The sequence below is a fragment of the Equus caballus genome, chromosome 1, assembly GCF_041296265.1.
Source record: "Equus caballus isolate H_3958 breed thoroughbred chromosome 1, TB-T2T, whole genome shotgun sequence".
In the NCBI taxonomy this organism is placed as follows: Eukaryota; Metazoa; Chordata; class Mammalia; order Perissodactyla; family Equidae; genus Equus; species Equus caballus.
The window spans coordinates 103,388,678-103,410,894 of record NC_091684.1 but is presented as its reverse complement, the minus strand read 5'-3'; the positions used below and the strand labels follow the sequence as shown (position 1 = coordinate 103,410,894).

Sequence of the window (22,217 nt, the reverse complement as noted above, 5' to 3'; positions counted from 1 at the left end):
TCCCACCTCTTGATGGAGCAGTATCAAAGAATTTATGGACATATTTTAAAACCACACCACTACTAAAGCTAAGCGTACCTATATCCTATGACCCAGCCATTCCACTCCTGGGTATTTGTCCAACAGAAGCAAGTACTTATCCCCCTACCAAAAGAAAACACATGAATGTGCACAGCAGCTTTATTCATAATAAGTGACTAAATGATTATCAAGAGTAGAATGGATAAACAGTGGTATGTTCATACAACAGATGAAAAACCCTCATACTGTAACAGTGTGAATTAATTTCATAACCACGTTCAGCAAAAGAAGCCAGACACAAAAAATGCATCGTGATTCCATTTACGTGAAACATCACAATAGGCAAAACTAATGTGCAGTGCTAGAGGTCAGAACAGCAGTCACCTTTCGGGGGGCTGTTGACTGGGAGGGTGTATGAGGGAACCTTCTGGGATAACAGAAATGTTCTATATCTAGAACTGGTGGCAGTTACATGGGTGTTGTTCTGGTTTTCCATTACTGTGTAACAAAGCAGCCCCAAACTTAGCAGCTTAAAACAATTATTTGTTTTTCTCATGAATCTGCAATGTGGTTAGGGCTTAATGGGGAAGGCTCATGTCTGCTCCACCCAGAGTCATCTGGGGCGGCTTGACTGAGGGCTACAGGCCCCGCTTCCAAGAAGGCTTACTTACGTGGCTGGCAAATTGGTTCTGGCTGTTGGCTGGGAGGTCAGTCGGAGTTGAGGGCCCAGGACCTTGGTTTCTCTCCACATGAGCCTCTCCATGAGACTGGGCTTCCTCACAACATGGTGGCTCCAAGGGCAAGTAGCCCGCGCGTGACAGAGCCAGGAGACAGGCTCCATGTCCTTTTATGACCTAGCCTTGACAGTCACACAGCATATCACCTCCACACTGCGTTTGTTGAGGTGGTCACAAAGGCCTGCCTGGGTTCAAAAGGAGAGGACCATCTTCTCTTGATGGCAGAGCAGCAAGGCTCATGGTGAGGATGCCACATGGGATTGGAGACATTGTTAAGTCATCTTTACAAATACAATCGGCTACAGGTATTTACATATGTAAAAACTTTTTAGCTTTATACTTGAGATTTGTGTCCTTTACTATATGTAAGTTATACCTCAATAGAAAAGTAAATAAAATGTGAAAAACTTGTGGAAGAATATCTAGAGATTAATGTATAAAGATCGACAGTTCTTGCCCTTTTTCCTGTACAACCACCCTACAGGGATCACCACCCTTGTCTGTCTGATATATATACTCTTTAACTTTTTCCTGTATACTTAAGAACATTATCTATCTATCTATCTATCTATCTATATCTATCTATCTATATCTATATCTATCTTATTTATATCTATATCTATCTATCCATATTAACACATACACCCCTAAGTACAATTTTTAAAAAATAAAATGGTATCGTACTACGCACATTGTTCTGAAACTTGCTTTTTTTCACTTACTACATTGTGGAAATCCTCCCATGCCAGGCAGTTTGGGAGTGGAATGCCTTCAAATGTCAAAGGCTAGATGCTAAGTAAACTAGTGAGAGCTTAGATGATGAATTTCCAAATTCACTTCATAAAGTTAGCTTAACGCTGATACCAAAACCTAACCGAGAGAGCTCGCAGAAGGGAAACTGTCAGCCAATCTTATATACGAACATAATGTGAAAATCTCAAATAAAGTAACAGCAAATCAGTTTGGCACTAATTAAAAGCATAAGTAACCACAACTAAGTAAAACTTATTCAAGTAATTCAAAGGGAGTTCAATGTAATGAAATGGCACTGGCAATTACCGCTCAAATATGGACGTCTTGACCCAAGTGTCAAAAAGACATCCCCACATATCCTTTGACACAATAGTTTCCCCCCTGGATATTTATCTGATTCCAATATATTTGTGAAATGACACAAGCACATGGATATCATGACAGCTTTATTTGTAAAAATAAAAGATTGGTATTTCCACCAAGAAAGAACCAGTTGAACTATTGTATATTCATGTAATGGAACACTGCACAGCCGTTAGAAAGAATGAGGTAGTGTTATGTCTACTGATGTGGAAGCACTTCAAGTTGTATTGTCCAGTGAAGAAGGAAGATTAAAAAGATAAGTTAAAATGAGTTATACAGCTGAAATAATACAAAATTTAACAGGGCATTATACTGTACCGCAATACTCCTATGTGACAACGTATTATCCAGCTGTTGGTCTTGACTTCTCTCTACCTTAGTTTCCTCACCCCTCAATTTATTATTAGATCATAATAAAAGCTGTATCATAGAGTCAGGAGTGGATCCAAGTTTTATGGGTCTGAAGCTTATCCAATTGTGTGTGAGGGGGTGCTTTTCAAGAAAAAAAAAATTTCAAAACTAGACAGAAAATTGGGCTATATGGGTCTTCATTCTACAAGTCTTTCAAACTTTTCTATATGTTTGAAATTATTAGAAAAATTAGTTAGAAGAGTATTTATTTATAATGAGAAAAAAATCATAACAAATCATGCATTTTAAAAAAGCTGATAAATATCACAAACAGCAAAAATGCGGCAAATAACACAATCTTTAGAAAAAGATTTTTTTCTTGAAATTTTTTTTCTTGAAAAGCACCCCCTCACACACAATTGGATAAGCTTCAGACCCATAAAACTTGGATCCACTCCTGACTCTATGATACAGCTTTTATTATGATCTAATAATAAATTGAGGGGTGAGGAAACTAAGGTAGAGAGAAGTCAGGACCAACAGCCGGATAAGTAACTGCCTGAAACATTTCTAGAATCCTTTTCCCCTGCAGTTTTGGCTTCATAGTCTTTGATTGTCTCTTTACATGAAAATGATTTTGGAATATCATTTTCTAGAGAGAGAACCGAAAAATGACTTGTTTTTCCTCTAGTGGGATCAAAAAATCTATTATTGGCTGTTTAGAGAAGTTTCTTCAGTTTCAGGACTTCTTACTGATAACATGCACATTTTTTTAGGTTACTGCGAAATCTGGGAAACCCTCTTTGACATTTCTTTTCTGAACAAGCTGTGACAGACATTTACAGTACTGCTACAAATTTGTCCCCTACAAACAGGAATTCCAATAAATCCTACTTTGTGTGATGCCTGTCACAAAAGAGTATGATTATCTATAATCGTAATCAAGGAATTATCAAGAATATCCCTGACAAGAGAGGACTTCTGTTTTGACCAAGTGTTAATAAGAACCAAATCCTTCATCTTTTGATGGATTGGAAAATTTTTTTCACAGACTAGCTTCTGTTGCGATTTATTTTTAACCTGGTTTTTCTCCACTACCCACATACTTCTGGGGCTGGGTCCCAGAGGAGCCATTTATATTATAACGAAGGTTCTGGCCCTGCACCTTTGTGTCACGATTCTGAGCAAGCTGGCACAATTGGCAGCAGGAGCATTCCTGGAACCTGTTCCTGTCACGGACACCTAGCAAAAGTGACTGATAACCACGTAAGGATATGCTACATGAAATGGATCCCTGACTCGGCTTCTCCTTAATGCCAGAGCCTCCTTAAATGCCCCCATTGACACAGGGGAATCGTGATGGAAGAGTTGTCAGAAACAGCAGTCTTAACCCACTGTCGTTAAGATACCTTATTTTGAAAATTTTACAAAAATATAACGTTGTGTGAATATATTGCTAGGGCCCCTCCTGGGGTCTGGGGGGAGGTTTGTGCAAGTGAAGAGCCCTGAAGCTTAAGCTTCATCAGTTTCATGATGAATCTCCCTCTGCCTAGAGCTGATGTGAGAATTAACTGAATTAACATGTGGAAAGCATTTATTAATTAATCTATTTATTTGTGGTGAGCAAGACCGGCCCTGAGCTAACATCTGTGACAATCTTCCTCTATTTTATGTGGGATGCCATCACAGCATGGCTTGATGAGTAGTGCTAGGTCAGTGCCCAGGATCCAAACCTGCAAACCCCGGTCTGCCAAAGCAGAGTGTATGAACTTAACCACCGTGCCACTGGCCAGCCTCTGGAAAGCACTTAGAACAGCCTGGCAACAGAGTAAGTGCTCAATAAACATTATCTATTATACATTACTGATATAGAAACAATAGAAGGATAAGTACAGAGACTACGAAGTCCAGAAACAGACTCAATTATATATATTATTTATTGGAGTTAGATTATATTTCACTCTCTACTACAAAATATATACCTGAAAGAATAAATCTGTATATTAAAGAAGACAACAATAACAAAGAAAAAGAAGGAGAACAATGAGAAGCCAAAAAAGAACCAAAATAAAGTGCAAGTGAAATGATCTGGTTTTGAGGTGAAGAATGCCTTTCTAAACATAACACCAAAGACGAAATCCACAAAATAAAAATACTAGAAGATTTGACTACCTAAAAATGTTAAACTTCTGTCCAGCTACAAATAAAACATGATAATATTAAAAGTAAAAAGACAAACTAGGAAAATGTTTGTATGACTTATAACAAAAGGATAGCATCCTTAATATATAAAGAGCCCTTACAAATCAATGACAAATACCCAGCCATTTCCTTTTTTTAATAGACAAAGGACATGAACAGGGAATGCACAGAAGCATAACCCTCATGAAGAGCAATTCAGAAATGTGTGTCTGCAGTTTAAAATCTATGTATCTCTTTTTTTGACTGAGGGAGATTATCCCTGAGCTAACATATGCTACCAATCTTCCTCTTTTTGTGCTTCAGGAAGATTAGCCTTGAGCTAATGTCTATGCCAATCTTTCCCTATTGTTTTTTGTTTTTGTTTTTGTTTTGCTGAGGAAGATAAGCCCTGAGCTGACATCTGTTGCCAATCTTCCTTTTTTTTTCCGCTTGAGCAAGATTAGCCTTGAGCTAACATCTGTGCCAATCTTCCTCCAATTTTCATGTGAGTCACCACCACAGTTTGGAATCCAAACCTGTGAACCCAGGTCACCAAAGTGGAGTGCACCAAACTTAACCTGTAGGCCATGGGGCCATGGGGCCAGCCGCCAAAAATCTATGTATCTTTCATCCCAGCAATTCTGCCTGTGGCAATTTATCCTGAGGAAATAAGAGCTAGGTGTAGAATTAAAAAACAACAAGGATGTCAAAGCATTATAATAATTTTTACAAATGGAAACAACCGGGCTGGCCTGGTGGCACAGCAGTTAAGTGCGCACATTCCGCTTCTCTGCAGCCTGGTGTTCGCTGGTTCAGATCCCAGGTGTGGACATGGCACTGCTTGGCAAGCCATGCTGTGGTAGGCGTCCCACGTATAAAGTGGAGGAAGATGGGCACAGATGTTAGCTCAGGGCCAGTCTTCCTCAGCAAAAAGAGGAGGACTGGCAGTAGTTAGCTCAGGGCTAATCTTCCTCAAAAAAAAAAAAAAGGAAACAAGCTAGACAGATAGTAGTTGATTAGGTAAATCATGTTATAGTCGATCATATGATGGAGCAGTAAATATCTGTAGAAGAACATTACTGACATGAGAAAGTGTTTTCAACCCATAATGCCGAGTGAAAGAGCAGGCTACAGAACAAGACGCATACCATTTTGTCTTATGGGCTCGGAGTACATCATTTTGTTTTAAATGTCTGTATTATATGTATAAAAAAGAGTCATTAAATTGATGGTTTGCAGGGTGATGGGATTGTGAGCAATTCCTCCCACTTTATATTAATTTTCTTATTTGAGGATAAGAAAGAGGTTTTTTTTTGGCGAGATTTGACTACATACAATTTTTGAATTAGCTAACTGGTAGACGGTAGCAAGGACACTAGCATGTCTATGTCATAAGATGCAAGTTATTTCTCTGACTTCCTCTGAAATGCTGTCATGTGTCACCTTGCACTTGACTAAAGGCAATCTAATTCAGTGCAACGCTCATATTCCCGTGTGCAAGGCTCTGGAGGTGAGACTGCAAGGCTGACTAGAACACATTACTTGCCCCAAAGAAGCTAATAATTTAGTAGGAGAGGGAAACCCATTGAGACCTGCTCCGCTAGAAATAAAACTTTTTAGATTTTTTTTAAAAAATGCAGCCGCAAAGACAATTTGCCATACCCTAGACTAAATTCAGCTTACTTATGGAGCTCTTCTTTCTTTGCTTGTCATCGCTTTCTGGAATTCAGCCTAGGAAAGTAATATATGTCACCATGTGTGCTGGTTTATAATTAGAACAAATGTGAGGACTTAGAAGAAAAAGACCTACTGGCAAAAACCATTTAGTAAAACTCTCGAAAAGGCAGTCAGGAGAAAGAAGCAGGAAGAGATCTATTTTGGAAATTAATTTAATGCTAAAGAAAGAGAAGACATTTGAAAAATACATAAAGGCAATTTTGTCCTTAGGATTTTTATATTTCAGGAGTGCATGAAAATGTAGCTGCTATTGGCTTACACCCCATTTGAAAAGATGAGCATTGTAGCTGTAAATAGAAGCTAAGGTCAAGAAGCTAAAGGCAGAGAGAGACTCACGTGTCCAGCAGAGACTGATAAGCATGCGAAATAACACCCTCTGCTCCTAAGGCTGCAATTATGCCCGTGATCTGAGTTTGAGCTCCAGGGAACAAGGGAGGGGAAAAGTCAGAAGGGCCCAAGATTGCGCTTCTCATAAATCTTAAAGCAGCCCCAGCCTCCACCAACCTTCACTATGAGGACACTAACACACAGCTGAGTCTTATTCGAAGATCTTCGAGCCCTTAGGGTAATTTTCTCTCCACACTTCACCTTTTCCAACTAAGCAGTGACACTTTTCAGAAAGATGTGGTTGACCTAAAATGCAACCTCCCCTCCGTTTTCAGGGTCAAGAGTTTCTGAGACACCTTTCCCAGAGGCATGGCCCCCGGAAGTAAAAACCAACGGACAGGTGGAGGCTCACCCCTCGTCTAAATCAGCTTGATTTTTCCGCCGTCTTTCCTTCCCTTTTCCCGACCCCACATTGACCTCTTCCATCCAGGATTTCCCACGTTCTGCTTTCCGGGCTCAGACAGAACAGAGCCGTTCAGCTTTCGTCCTTCTCCACTGTCCTGTCAGCTGTCCCGCCTCCTCAGGCTCTAACAGGGCATGTTTCCCTGAGCACCTCCCCACTTCCTCCTGCCTTGACTGTCCCCTTCTGCTCCAGCTGCCCGAGCCCAGCTCATTCACTACCTGCACCATCACCACTCCCCACTGTGCATGGTTGCCAGGGTCTCCACTGGACGCTCAGTGGATCTGCTGCTTCTTCTTTGTCCTTCTCTGAGAGGTCTCTTGGCTACACTTGACTCCCATCATCACCTGGTCAGACTTTTCTTCAAGAAGAGGGGAAAGCATGGCCTTTCAGTTCACAGAGTCAACTCAAGTTCTCTAAGTCCACAGCTCTTTCTCAGACGTGCCTCGTCTCCATGAAGAATGTCTCTCTCTGCCTTCACCCAGGAGCCACTCTCTTCTGGACTTGAAGAAGAATGTAATGGCGGAGACACAGATGAGTCTGCGACCTGTCTGAGGAATAGGGGGCATGTCTACCCATCCCAAACAGATTCTCTGCACCTTCTCGCTAAGGTATTTGACTAGCGGGGGGGAACAGCAGGTACTGTCCATGCCCTTTATTTTTTTGGATCCAGGAGGGAGAAAAGTCCTATCTCGTAGGTTCCCTCAGGCGGTAATACTTCTTCTCATCCAGCTTTCTGTGACAGGAACTTGGAGAAGCTGAGGTTTATAACTTGCAAATCCTCCTCGTTTCTTAACCCAAACATCTGTTGAGTTGGCTGGCACCAGAGCCCCAGGCATGGTTTGTCTTTATTGCCTTCTCATTATTTTTTCATAGAAACCCCAGATGCTACAAAATTGTCATGGACTTCTCAAATCTGTTGTCTTATGTCAAAATTTCTCCTCTTACCTCGGACTCTGTAAGAACATGAATTATTTTGGGCCAGTAGAACCAAACTGAATGTTAGATTTTTTTTTTTCTTTTGAGGAAGATTAGCCCTGAGCTAACATCTGCTGCCAATCCTCCTCTTTTTGCTGAGGAAGACTGGCCCTGAGCTAACATCCATGCCCATCCTCCTCTACTTTATATGTGGGACGCCTACCTCAGCATGGCTTGCCACGTGGTGCCATGTCCACACATGGGATCCGAACAGGTGAACCCCGGGCCTCTGAGAAGCAGAACGTGTGCACTTAACCGCTGCACCACTGGGCCGGCCCCTAAATGTTAGATTTTTAACTAAAGTATGTACAGCGGCTTGTTAAATAAAGAGGAGTGTGCAGGGAAGATAGGTTTCTTAATTAGGTAGAAATAGAAGTCAGGGCCATCTGAGGACAGTATGTGCAGAGGCCACAATAATACCAATAAACATACGTACGTAAGCACTGGGGTTATTATTTTTGGTCATCACTTTCCTCCTCCTCCTCCTTCTTCTGACATTACCTCATCACTTATTTTTAACAACTTTCTCATTCAAAAATTCCATTTTTAATTCACTCTGATTTTATCCAACAATTTGGAGAGTCAGGCTAGCCCAACGGGTGGACCACACACTCTGGAGTCACATCGCCCAACTTCAAATTCTAACTCTGCCTCTCGTTGGTGTGTGACCTCGGGCAAGTTGCTTAACCTTTCTACCCCTCAGTTTTCTTATCTGTGAAATGGGGATTATGACATCTACTTTACAGAGTTGCTATGAAGATTAAATAAGATAATATCATAAAGCACTTGGAATATTGCCTGACACATGGTAAGAGCTGTATTTAAATGTTTTAAAGTAAGTAATATATGCCTTTGAACAAGTTAGGGAGTGTAGGCATTTGATTAGTAAGTTTTCCAAGACTTTGCAGACCTGAGAATGTCTTGGTGTCACCTTGTTCTGTGGATGACAGCTTTTCTGAGAAGACAGCCCTTTGCAATAACCCCCACCCTCATCCCCTCCCCTCCCACGCCCTGCAGATGTGGTCCCATTGTGTCTGGTCTTGATGGGGCCCTCAGAAGGAGCAAAGGCATTTCTGACTTGGATTTTTAAAAGTAATCTCTCTTCTGAGAAACTTTGCTAAGTGCAATTTGATAACACCATGGTCTCTAGGCCAGCCTGATTGTGTAGTGGTTAAGTTCCGTGCTCTGCTTCGGCAGCCTGGGGTTCCTCGGTTCGGATCTGGGACACACACCTAGCACCGCTTGTCAGGCCATGCTGTGGTGGCGTCCCACTGAAATAAAAGAAGATTGGCAGAGACGTTAGCTCAGCGACAGTCTTCCTCAAGGAAAAAAGGGAGGATTGGCAACAGATGTTAGCTCAGGGCTAATCTTCCTCACAAAAAAAAAAAAAAAAAGAAAAGAAAACAGCATGGTGTCAGCTTCTGACTTAATTTTTTGTTTTTACTTTTTTTTGTGGAAGATTTCAAATCTAAATAAACATGAGAGGATTCCCTGACTTAATTTTAATAAGGACTCTATTTATAGGCTCATTTTCCCCCTCAAATTCTATTGCACTTTTAGTTATTGACTGTGGAGGTTTGGGCTATCTTCTTTTCCTGAGGTCCAGAGTCCAGACGCTGCCTTCTGTCGTCTCTGAGTTCTGCCTTTTTCCCCCAGTGCAATAAACACCGGGTCTGAATTCTGGCTTGATCGTTTACTGATTATGACTTTATTAATTTTCTCTAAACTTATTTCTTCTTTTTTCTTTTCTTTTTTTTAAAGATTGGCCCTGAGCTAACATCTGTTGCCAATCTTCGTTTCTTTCCTTTTTCTTCTCCTCAAAACCCACCGGTACCTAGTTGTATATTCTAGTTGTAGGTCCTTCTGTTTCTGCTATGTGGGATGCTGCCTCAGCATGGCCTGATGAACGGTGCCAGGTCCGCGCCCAGGATTCGAACAGGCGAAACCCTGGGCCACTGAAGCGGGGCCTGCGAACTTAACCACTCAGCCACGGGGCCGGCCCCTCATTTTTCAAACATAGACAGTAATGCCTACTTCTTCAGATCATTGTTTAGGATAAATTAGTTAATCCTGTATCTCCTTGAATCTGGGACACCAATGATTACAAGACATACCACATTTTACATATCAGTAAGAAACAAAAATGGGAACCAGGTCTGATGGCCTAGTGGTTAAAGTTTGGCACAGTCTTCTTCAGTGGCCTGAGCCGGGTTCCTGGGTGCAGAACCACACCACTCGTCTGTCAGGAGCCATGCTTTGGTGGCGGCTCACACAGAAGAACTAGAAGGACTTACAACTGTAATATACGACTATGTACTGGGGCATTAGAGAGGGGGGGAAATGAAACTCCTAAAAAAAAGAGAAAGAAACAAAAATGGCTGCCAATTAAACTAATACACAATGGTGTTTTTTTTTTTAAAAAAGATTGGCACCTGAGCTAACAACTGTTGCCAATCTTCTTTTTTTTCCCCCTGCATTTTCTCCCCCAGTCTCCCAATACATAGTTGTGTATTTTCAGTTGTGGGTCCTTCTAGTTGTGGCGTGTGGGATGCCACCTCAACATGACCTAACGAGCGGTGCCGTGTCTGTGCCCAGGATCTGAACTGGTGAAACCCTGGGCTGCCGAAGGCAGAGTGCACGAACTTAACCACTCAGCCACGGGGCTGGCCCCACAATGGGTTTTTTTGTCACTTAAGGTTTTTATTTTATACTTATTGAAAAGATTCTTTCAGATTTATTTAGAAATATATTTTTATCATCTATCACTTTTGCAGAATTTCATTACTATTTTCTATTTGACTAAATCTATAGTCCCCCCGCCCCAACTGGATCACAGATACCAATTATAGGATGCATTCTGATTTCAGAGATGTTAAAATGGGAAGAAAGATACATTTAGAATTGATGAAATACACTTTATGTAAACCATTCTGCTTACAATAGGAGTTCAGTGATTTTCTTCTTTTTTTTTTTTTCTGTATAGGGTTCTCTCATGTTCTGAATGTTTCTTGAGTTAAATCTGTTGTGTTCATTGATTTTCTACATCAATTTTGATTTCCAATGCTTCTAATGATGACTTTAAGTAGCCTATTATGAATTTCTTATACTAATTTTAAAAAAACTTAGCCTGTTGTTCTTGTCCTCTACTATCTCTTTTACAAATGGTGAACCTCACATGGTACAAAAATTCCATTCCAGACCTAAATGCAAAAGGCCAAAAAAATCTTATGGCAGAAAACATGGGACAACATACTGGAGTTGGCAAAAGTTTCCTAAAAAGGAAAGCAAAAGTACTTTACTTATCAAAGAAAAATTAATAAATTGGACTATATTAAGATTAAGAACCTCTGTTTATCAAAAGACACCAATTACAAGAATGAGAAGGAAGCTATAGATTGGGAAGAGATATTGGCAACACACATATCTGACAAAGGACTGTCATCCAAAATGTGTAAACTGATGAGAGAAAGGAAGCCAACTGGATAGAAAATGGGCAAGAAACTTGAACAGGCCCTTCATTAATGAGGTCATGCAAATGGCCAATAAGCACACGAAAAGGTGTTCAACATCATCATCATCAGGGTAATGCAAACTAAGACCACAACGAGATACCACTATACCAAAACCAGAACACAAAAGTTAATTGGCGACAGTAACAAGTGTTGGCAAGGATATAGAACAATCAAAACGCTCATATTCTCCTGATGGGAGCGTAAATTCATACAACCATTCGAAAGCTTACTTGGCATTATCTCCTAAAGGTGAATATACACTTAATCTTTGACCTAGAGATTCCACTCCTGGGGCTGTTCCCAATAGAAATATGTGCATATGTTCACCAAAAACACACCCAAGAACCTTCACAGGAGTACAATTTGTAATAAACAAAAGCTAGAGAGCATCGAAGTGTCCGTCTTCAGTAGAACAGAACATAAATTGAGGCAGATTATCACAATGGAAATCTATACAGAATGAACTGATACATGCAATGATGAATTCCACAAACGTAATATTGAACAAAAGGAGCCAGACCCTAAAGAGAATGTACAGTGTAATTCCATGTACGTAAAGTTCAAAAACAAGAAACTAATCTTTGGGGTTAGATGTCAAGATATGGACATGACGTGAGCCGAGGTTCAGGGTGTTGTTAACGTTCTCTTTCAGGATCTGGGTAACTTAGGGATGTGGACCTGCTTTTGAAGATTCACTGAACTATACACTTAGGATTCGTGCATATTTTGGTGTGTATGTTAGACTTCATTAGAGTTTCCAAAAAGATATTGATTTTTTCTCCAAATTCTTGCATTTCTTCTGGATGATTTAGTCAAGAAGTTTTTCTTAGGTGCTTACTGTTTTTTGCTGTCGTTGTCCTTAGATTACTTTTTGCTTGCTTGACTACTGGTGACAATATTTTTGCACACAATAAACAGGTGTATTTTATTTCCCTCTTAAATAATCTTCCTTACGGCCTCCCCTTTCTGAGACAGAAGGCTTATCTTCCCAGCTCAGGAAAGAGTGAATATTTGGCCTCCTTATCAAGGTGACTGGTTTAAAATTAGGGTGGCCTGGAAGAAGATCTGGTGTTCACTTCTGACCCTCTTTTAGCCCCCGGGAATGTAGAATTGAGAGCCAGCAGCCCAGCCATGGACCTGCTGGGTGGGAGTGAGGTGACTGCTTCCTGGACCTCCTGGTCAGGGGCTGGATGGACCACGTGGCAGCAATTCAGTGGAGCCCACAGGTCAGTGAAAACTGAGCCAGCCTCAGGTGAGGCCGAGTCAGCTGGAGAGCAGCCCTTAGGCTCTGATCGAGAGAAACAAAACTGGGCTGCAGGTTAGCGCAACTGCAGAGGTCAGCTGTGGTCACCAGAAGCCAGGGCCAGGGTTCCACCTCAGTGGTCACCAGCCTGCACATACCGAACGGCCAGCTTGAGACCATAATATCTTGAGGTCACATCAGCCTCTTCCCTGTACCCAAATGCTACCTTAGGGATAAGCTGGAGGAGGAGCGTAGCACCTGTCAGCCTGAGTCCTTCTGCCTCCGAGGCAGCCTGACTTAAAGAGACTGCCCACATTCCTGCCTTGGACTAATTGTACTGCGGTGGACTGAAATACGTTTGTTTCCATGACACCTGAGTAGTGGGACCTGGTAAGACGAGATTGCTTAAAGATCAATCAAGGAGCCACATTCCCTCAGCACTTCTGAGTACAGTGTGGCTACATCTGTAGCCCTCTTTCTCTCTTCTGTTTATTTTTCCTTGATTTTACCAACTTAAACTGTTGTTGCTGCTGAAAATAGTTCATTTTAGGGATTTTCCTGGTAATTTGAATAGAATTAGAAAAGAAAGCTCCTGGCGTTGCAACTCTGCACAATCATTCCTTTATTTATTAGCAAGAGAATTTTATAATCTCTCTTACTCTTTTATTCTATTCATCATCCAGCATCTATCTAACCACCCAAACAATAACCGGTTTTTGGAGCCATGGGACCGGTACTGAGCTAGAAGATGGATGACCATCCTTGCCGCCAAGTTTCCAATACAGAGGGTGAGCAGATAACAACCCTGTCCGCGTCCACACCTCCGCGTGTCCAGTGGGCTTGCTTTCTCTTTCGGTGTTCAGGCGCATGAACTGCCAGGCCCTGCTCAAAGCAGTGGGTTTCTGAGTCTTATAACACAATGACAGCAGTCTTGGAGAGCTTCCTTGCTTTGTGGAATGTCAGGATGTACTCTCCTGCCCCAGACCTGGAATCAGCCATTTCTCCACGGAGCCTCGGTTCCCTTTAGTGGGAAATATATTTAGAAACCAGAATCTGGCCTCTAAGGACGCTCGTTGCTTCTAGGTTGGCTATTATTTCCAGGTCTTTTCAGTGGACAGAGAGGAGATGAAGAATATTAGGGGAGGAGTAGATTTTGGAGGGTAAAGGAAAGACTAACTTTTGTCAATCATTTGTCTATTATCCATCATTTAGATTGTATTTTTTATAATAATAATAAATAATCTGTTAAAATACTTTTAATTACAGTTTTTTCCCCTTCGAATTCATTTGCTTAGAACAATTTACTTTTGTAGGTTTATTAGGACAGAGGACAGGAGCACCCTGCTGTCTTGCCTAATTATTTCCCCATAGGATATGTATACAGGATCAGCTACGGAATTTGCAGGGCCCAGCGTAAAGTGAAAATGCAGGGCCCTCGTCCCCAAAGCAGTCAATAAGTTCCACTAAGGTACTAAAACATAAAGTTTTTTTCTTTCTTCCGCTGTCCTTCCTTTCTCTCTCCCTCTCGTCTCAGCCTTCTTCCTGTCCTGGTCGTTTTTTTTGTTTGTTTTCGGTTTTTTTGAAGATTGGCACCTGAGCTAATATCTGTTGCCAATCTTCTTTTTTTTCTTTTCCCCAAAGCCCCCCAGTACCTAGTTGTATATTCTAGTTGTAGGTCCTTGCAGCTCTGCTATGTGGGACCCCGCCTCAGCATGGCCTGATGAGAGATGCTAGGTCTGCACTGTGGATCCGAACTGGCTAAAGCCTGGGCCACCAAATGTGAGCAGGCGAACTTAACCACTCAGCCACAGGCTGGGTCCCTTAACTGCTGCACCACCGGGCCAGCCCCAGTAGTGTCTTTTGATGAACAAAAGTTTCTAATTTTTGATTAAGTCAATTTGTCTAGGTTTTCTTTTGTTGCTGGTGTTTTGGGTGTCATTTCTTAGAATCTTTTATCAAATCCAAAATCATGAAGATATATCCCTATGTTTTCTTCTAAGAGTTTTATAGTTTTAGCTCTTACATTTAGATCTATGATCCATTTTGAGTGAACTTTTATATACAGTATGAAGTAGAGATCTAACTTCATTCTTTTGCATGTGGATAGCCAGTTGTCCCAGCAGCATTTGTTGAAGTCACTATTCTTTTCTTCATTGAATGGTCTTGGCACTTCTGTTGAAAATCAATTGACCATGGATTTTTGGACTTATTTCTGTATCTCAGTTCTATTCCAATAATCTATCTATCTGTTCTTATGTCAGTACCACACTGTCTTGATTCCTGTAGTTTTGTAGTAAGTTTTGAAATTGGGAAATGTGAGTCCTCCTTTTTTTTACTTTCCAAGATTGTTTTGACTATTCAGGGCCCCCTTGCAATTCCTTATGAGTTTTACAATCAGCTTGTCAATTTCTGCAAAAAAGTTCATTGGAATTTTCACAGGGATTGCCCTGGGTCTGTAGATCGCAGTGGATAGTATTGCCACCTTAACAATATTAAGTCTTCTAACTTATGAACTCAGAATGTCTTTCCATTTTTTTAGATCTTTGATTTCTTTCAGCAATGTTTTGTAGTTTTCAGTGTACAAGTCTTGCACCAACTTGGCTAAGTTTATTATAAGTATTTTGTACTTTCTGATGCTATTATAAATGGAATTGTTTTTTTTAAAATTATTTTCAGATTGTTCATTGCTAGTATATAGAAATACAACTGGTTTCTCTGCATTGATCCTGTATGCTCCACCTTTGCTGAATTCGTTAATTAGCTCTAACAGTTTTTTTGTGTATTCTTTGGAATATTCTATATATAGGATCATGTTATCTGTTAATAAAGATAATTTATTTCCTCCTTTCCAATTTGGATGCCCTTGTTTCTTTTTCTTGCCTAATTACTCTGGCCAGGACTTCCTGTAATGTATTGTTGACGAGCAGTGGTGAAAGCAGGCAACTTTATCTTGTTCCTGATCTTGGGGGAAAAGTTTTTAGTCTTTTATTATTGAGTATGTCAGCTCCGGGTTTTTCATAAATGCCTTGTATCATGTTGAGGAAGTTTCCTTCTATTCCCAGTTTGTTGAGTGTTTTTATCATGAAAGCCTCAATAATTTTTAAGAATGTAAGGAGGTCCTGCTGGCGTAGAGTATTAGTTAAGAGTGAGGGCTTCGAAATCAGTCCACCTGGTTTGAATCACAGCTTGGCCACTTACTCAGTCCACGACCTTGGACAACTTCCTTAACCATTCTGTGCCCCAGTTTCCTTATTTGGAAAATGGGGATGATAATAGTGACTCGATCTACCTCAAAGGGTTAAGTGAAGATTAGATAATACACATTAGAATAGTGGCTGACGTAGAGTAAATGCTCCATAAATGTTAGCAGTTAGTCAAAGAACTGAACGATCTTCAATATTCGCTGGCAATTTCAGTATTACTCTTTTCCCAATGTCTACCCCACATTGATTTAATAATTTGGCTTTGCTTTTGATTATTTACATTTATGTGATTACTGTGGAGCCTAAAGGGTTTTCAAATTTTTGTCACAAAAATTGCGTCACAAAAACCACACAAATTTGTGGTTTTTCCCTTTTTAATCTATTTCAACTGTCCAGTTGTACTTTCATTCTTAGCTGTCTCACACACTATTTTGATGCAATCAAGTATAAGGTAAATAACTAAACTTAGTCCAGTTTACACCACATTATCAAGGCTGTTGTCATGTTCATAAAAATAATATTAGGGCTCCAAGGACACTGAAGTGCTGGAATTATCTGTCCCACATGTCCTGAGTCTTTGAAATAAGCCATGGTGACGGGGCACAGTTGCCGTGATTCTGCTGCAGTGATGTGAATATGACCTTCCACGAAAAAGCATGTCATGGCCAGAAGTGAAATTCAAAGCAGCAGCTTGGGTTTCAGAGTCCCCATCACTGGAATATGCTGCCTCTCTGGTTACAGGGAAGTAAATATAGACCGGGCTGATTATGTGAACACATTTCATTTAACTTTGCCCATCTCGACTCATTTCCCAGCAACAGAAACTAGATCAACCCAGTTATAAGTAGGTCTGCTTATTCTTTCCCAGCCACCTCAGAAATTTCCCTTCTTTTCAAGGCTAATTTTTCTACCTTTGCTCTTGAGTTCATTCCCTTACTATCTTGCTGTACTCTCTCTCTCTCTTTTTTTGCTGAACCTTGACTTCAATCTTTTCATTTCTACTGGCAGCTTTTCCTGGTACCCACAAATATATAAATATTTCTCTTAACAGAAAAAATGTCCTCAACTCTGTGTCAGCCTCAGTGTGCCCCTTTCTTCTTCCTTCCTGTCAGGGTATCTTCACTCCACTTCCTTATCTCCTGCCACTCCTCAAGCAATGATAGTCAAGCTTTGGCCACCACTCACCTGAGCACTCGAAGGCCACTGGCTGGGGATCTCTTTCCTGCCAGATCTAACAAGCCTCTTTCTGTTGTTTTATTTAACCTCACTGAGTGTGATGGTTGACCACTCACTTTTTGACACTCCCTTTGCCTGGGTTTTGTGATACAGTTTTGTAATTTTTCACACCTCTCTAACCTCTCTTATTCAGTTTCCTACATGACGAGCTCCTCGTTTGTCCTCACCCTTTAGCATTGGTATTGATACTTGTGCCACACAGGCTGACATAAGGGAAGCCATATTGAAGAAAAGAAACCATATTGTAACTTTGATTGACCAACCCAGCTGGATATGAACCCTCCAGGAGATGTACATGCTCTGTAGATTTTATGGCCCCTCCCAGCTGTAATAAGTTGGTACGTTTGTTCTTTTGAGTTCCTTAGGAATGTGGTGACTCCCGAGCAGAGTCTATGCTGATAGGCATCATCACTGACAACTGAAAGCTCTGGATATAGGGTATTGCTCCAGTCTCAGATGCACATCCAGCAAAACAAAAGATTATCAGGAACTAAGACCAGACGTCTGCCCACCTGGCGACCAGCCCCCTATATAACTGGCCTGTAGTCTTTGTTCTGTAAGATGGTTCTTTCGGACATTAGTTGGTCATCTTCTCCCTTGCTAGCAAGCTGTAATAAAGTCCTTTCTCTCCTACCACCTTGCCTCTTGACCATTGGCAGGTCTTGCAGTGGGCAGTCGACCCCCCTTGGGTGGTAACAGTATTACTCATGGTTCCTTCCTTGGCTCCCTTCTTTTTTCCCCTCCAAACACACTTTCTGCACCATCTCATCTATTCCCATAATTTCGGCTAATGCTGGTGATCCCAAATCTACAACTCCAGACCTGATAATTTTTCTTAGCATAATACTTGTTTTGGATATCCAAATGTCTACCGGAAATCTCCTGCTGGAGTCCCACAAACACATCAAACTGAGCTGACCACATCTCCTTCCCTGGAACCTCCTTCATCTCCCTATAAAGCAAATTGCTGCTACCTTAAAAAAAACCCAGCTGAAATCCTGGCAGTGAGGTGGAAAGAATGTCTGGCTGTCTGATGCTAACCTTTGGCCTCAGCAGATCAGTTATATCAGAATGCAACAGAATTGTGTTCTGTATGTCATAAAATTGTATTCAGAGATGAGGGCAGCCATGTGATTACATTCCTGTCTCAGGGAATGGTTCCACCAACCAGTCAGCCACACGCTGTGGTGGAAAGTCACTGAGCACTGGTTCCTGTCCTGGTCCGCTCAGTACTAATGAGGTGAGCATGGGTGAGGTTTTAATCTTGCTAAGCTGCCATTTCTTCATCTGTCAAATGAGGATAATTTTGTTGTTTATCTACCTGAGATAAAACAGATGGTCAGATTGTTCAATCAGACTCACAAGAACCAGAGATCTTACCCAGTATTGGCCTTTACTAGTAATTCAAAAGATACACATGGTGTTGAGGCTTGGGCAAAGCATGAAGAAGTCGGGATGACCCATGCAGCTCCAGGTCCTTCCTTAACACCCAAGGATGCACCCTGGCTCAGAATGAACATATGGGGTCTTTATGTGCTGCATGTGGGGCATTGCTTACACAAAGGGTCAGGAAACATCTTTGTTTTATACTCTGGAAGTTACATAGCTGATGCTAATGTTTTTCAGCAGGTTAGGCCCCATAAATGCATACATTCCGGGCATGTTTTCCATGAGGAATAAAGAGACCGATTATATCCTGCTAAATACATTGCATAGATAAGGTCTTCTGTTATCTTTCTGACTGTAAATATCATCAAGAGGTATTTAGAAAGAAGTTGACGTGGATCATTTCTGTCTTTTTTGTCCCCTCTGCCCCAGGCTTCTGAGGGTAGGAAACATGACTTATAATCACTACCTAACAGTTATTTCTCTTTCTTTCCTGGTTTGAAAGACCTGATTTTATTTGGGTAGCAATACCCACAAGAAAGGAGGAGCTATCCCCAGGCCATCACTGGTCAAAGTTCAGCTATTCCCCTGAACTGAGCACATATCCAGTCTTGGCCAGTAAGAAGGAAGAAGTCTGGGAGCAAGCTTTTGAGAAAGATGTTGTAGTCCAGTTAAGAATAAAAGCCAAGGGGCCGGCCCCATGGCCCAGTGGTTAAAGTCCTGTCTGCTCCACTTTGGTGACCCACATTCGTGGGTTCAGATCCCAGGTCAGACCCACATGCAGCTCATCAAACCATGCTGTGGCGGCATCCCACATACAAAGTGGAGGAAGATTGGCAGCAGATGTTAGCTCAGTGACGATTTTCCTCAGCAAAGTAAATAAATAAAACCAAGAGAGGGAAAAGCTGTGTGCTGACAAGCTTAAGGGTGAAAAGCCCATGTGCTGAGGATGTGGATTAGGAACTCATAAAGAAACTGGGTCCTTAATGGCATCTTTGAGCCACTGCAGCTAAAGGGGAACCTTCTTTCTCCAGAATTCTTATGTTGAATTTCCAAACATCTTCATTACTGAAGCCTAGTTTGAGTTACGCATTCTGTTCATTGCGACTCTGAGTTCCTCATTGAAATGCTACCCTGTAGGGTTGTTTGAGAATCAAGAGAGACCCTGAATGTGACGTGCCAAGCATATAATGGATTTCAATATTCCTTACATCTACTACCCAACAGTTTTTTCTTCTCTCTTTCCTAGTTTAGAATACTTGAGTTTATTTGGGCAGCAACGAGAGCAAGAAAGGCGGACCCTGTCTCCAGGCCTCAGAGAAAAACCACAATAGGTTTCAATATGGTATCTCAATGTATCTTAGTCTCCTTGGTTTCCTGTCCCCTTCCTTCTCCCCAGCCAGCTGCCTTTCCGAAAGTCTTCTCTGGTCCATGCTCTCACCTCCAGTTAATGGCTGAGCTCTGTAGCTTCTATTCCCCATTAGCTTCTCCTCTCTCCTCTCACTGTAGCTGCCTGGTTCCAGACTCCTTTATTTCGCTTCGATCCCTGGCTCCTCTCTTCCCTTTGCCCACTGTGTCATTCCGCCTCACCTCAACCTCTGCACACTGACCGCAACAAGCTTCTAAAGGGGCCAAGCTGACCACGTCCCTCTCCAGCTTACAATTTTCCCCAGCTCCTCTACCCCGTGGGGGTGGCTGGCAGTCCTAGATTGTGTTATGGTGTTTTAGCCTCTGTTCCATTCCACAGGTTCTGGGTAATGTCTTTCTGAAACGCCTTCTCTGCCCCGGTCCTTCAGGGGTCACTTTCTCTGAGAAGACTCCTTGTCTTGTTTGCTTCCCTGGCTGAATTAATCACTCCCTTCCCTGTGCACCTTTGAACTGTTGACTTAAAAAGCCCCAAAACGAGTTTACTCAGGAATAGCCAAAACAATTGCACTTTGGGATGTGCGTGCTATGGCAAAGCACAGGCAGATCCAGCAAATAAAGAAGGCGAGCTGCTTTTATAGAGAAAAAGGGGGAGTAGGGAGGGGCTAAGTGAAAGTCCACTGGGAGGGGCCAGCCTGTGGCCGAGTGGTTAAGTTCACCCACCCTGCTTTGCGGGTTTGGATCCTGGCGCAGATATAGCACCGCTCACCAGGCCATGCTGAGGCAGTGTCCCACATAGCACAACCAGAAGGACCCACAACCAGAATGTACAACTATGTACTGGGGGCGTTGGGGAGAAGAAGGAAAAAAAAGATATGCAACAGATTAGCTCAGGGCCCATCTTTAAAAAAAAAGAAAGAAAGAAAGTCCACTGGGAGAAAGTAACAGTTATAGTGGCAGCAGCTTCTGATTGGCTAAGCCATGGCATTTCTGATTGTCTGGGCTGTTGCCCAATGGGGAGAGAAATCTTCCTTGAGTAGTAAGGTAGTTTTACTTCCTGACCAAGATGCAAGCATCCGTTTCTTCCAGTTTGGTGTAATTGAAGATGTGCAACAGGACGTGAGAGCTCCCTGTACAGGCCTTCCTAATTCTGATTTAGTTAAGGTTTCTTTTATTAATTTCTACAGAATCTTATTATTATTGTGCTTCTCAATCACAACTGTGATTGTGATAACTTGTTTACATGTCTGAGTCCCTTGAAGATTGTGAATGGGTTGGGAACTTAGTCACCCTTCCCTTTTTTATAACCACAGTACCTAGTACAGTATGTGGCACATTGTGTTCATTCAATAAGTATGGACATGTGTTGCTTGTTGACCGGGATACATTCTGAGAAAGACGTTGCTAGGCGATTACATCATTGGATGAAGATCACTGAGGGCACTTACACAAATCCAGATGATATAGCCCACTACAAACCTGGGCTTTATGGTACTAATCTTTTTTGAGGAAGATTAGCCCTGAGCTAATATCTGCTGCCAATCCTCCTCTTTTTGCTGAGGAGGACTGGCCCTGAGCTAACATCTGAGCCCATCTTCCTCTACTTTATGTGTGGGACGCCTGCCACAGCATGGCTTGCCAAGTGGTGCCATGTCCACATCCAGGATCCAAACCAGCGAACCCTGGGCCCCTGAAGCAGAATGTGTGCACTTAACCACTGTGCCACCGGGCCGGCCCCTCTATGGTACTAATCTTATGGGATCACTGTTGTATATACAGTCTGTTGTTGATTGAAACGTTGTTGTGTGGTGCATGACTATAAGTGTGTATTGAATGCATGAGTCTTAAGTTTGATTGTTTGGATAGAAATTCAGTTGGCTCTCTAGGACCTAGAGGCTGGTTATAAAATGTACAGCTTATTTCCTCCTCATCCTGTTTCTCCTTTCCACTTCTCTCTGCTTCCTGCCTTTATGCCATTTTCTTCCACACTGGACAGCAAGCAGGTGATAAACCAATGAGTGAGGAGGAAATGTGACCGTTGGGACAGTCAACTTACTATAAACAGAATTCTTACTGTCTGAGTATTTGTTACTCAAGATTCCACAGTTTGAGTTTATGTAAAGTAGCAAAAGTCATCAACCACCCAACATATTCACTAACAACCGGTCAATTATGAAATTAGTCCCCACTGGACTAGCCCCAAAGTCTTTCCCTGCCCATTGGGTCAACGGCTTTTTTCTAGTAGTGGTCAGCTTCTCCTGAATTGTTGGACAGCAGAGTTTCATGAAGTTGACTAAAGTGATGCTGGAGAATGGCTTATCCACACATGAGAATTTGATTATAAAACTAATTCACAAATGAAGA

General features: G+C 41.8%; 1 protein-coding gene and 1 long non-coding RNA gene across 2 annotated transcripts in view; one reads left to right on the top strand and one right to left on the bottom strand.

Moving 5' to 3' along the window:
* BTBD1 (BTB domain containing 1) overlaps nt 1-1,020 on the bottom strand; it is a 43,205-nt gene extending 42,185 nt beyond the window's left edge. The window contains exon 1 of the mRNA XM_070230231.1: nt 693-1,020. Coding sequence (XP_070086332.1) covers nt 693-862 — 170 coding nt within the window. The 5' untranslated portion in view covers nt 863-1,020. The remainder of the gene's footprint in view (nt 1-692) is intronic.
* On the top strand, nt 956-13,451 carry LOC111769992 (uncharacterized). Its single transcript, XR_002802881.2, has 3 exons — nt 956-1,063; nt 7,416-7,541; nt 13,347-13,451. It is a non-coding gene; the product is annotated as an uncharacterized lncRNA (long non-coding RNA).
* Nucleotides 13,452-22,217: the final 8,766 nt, after the last annotated feature.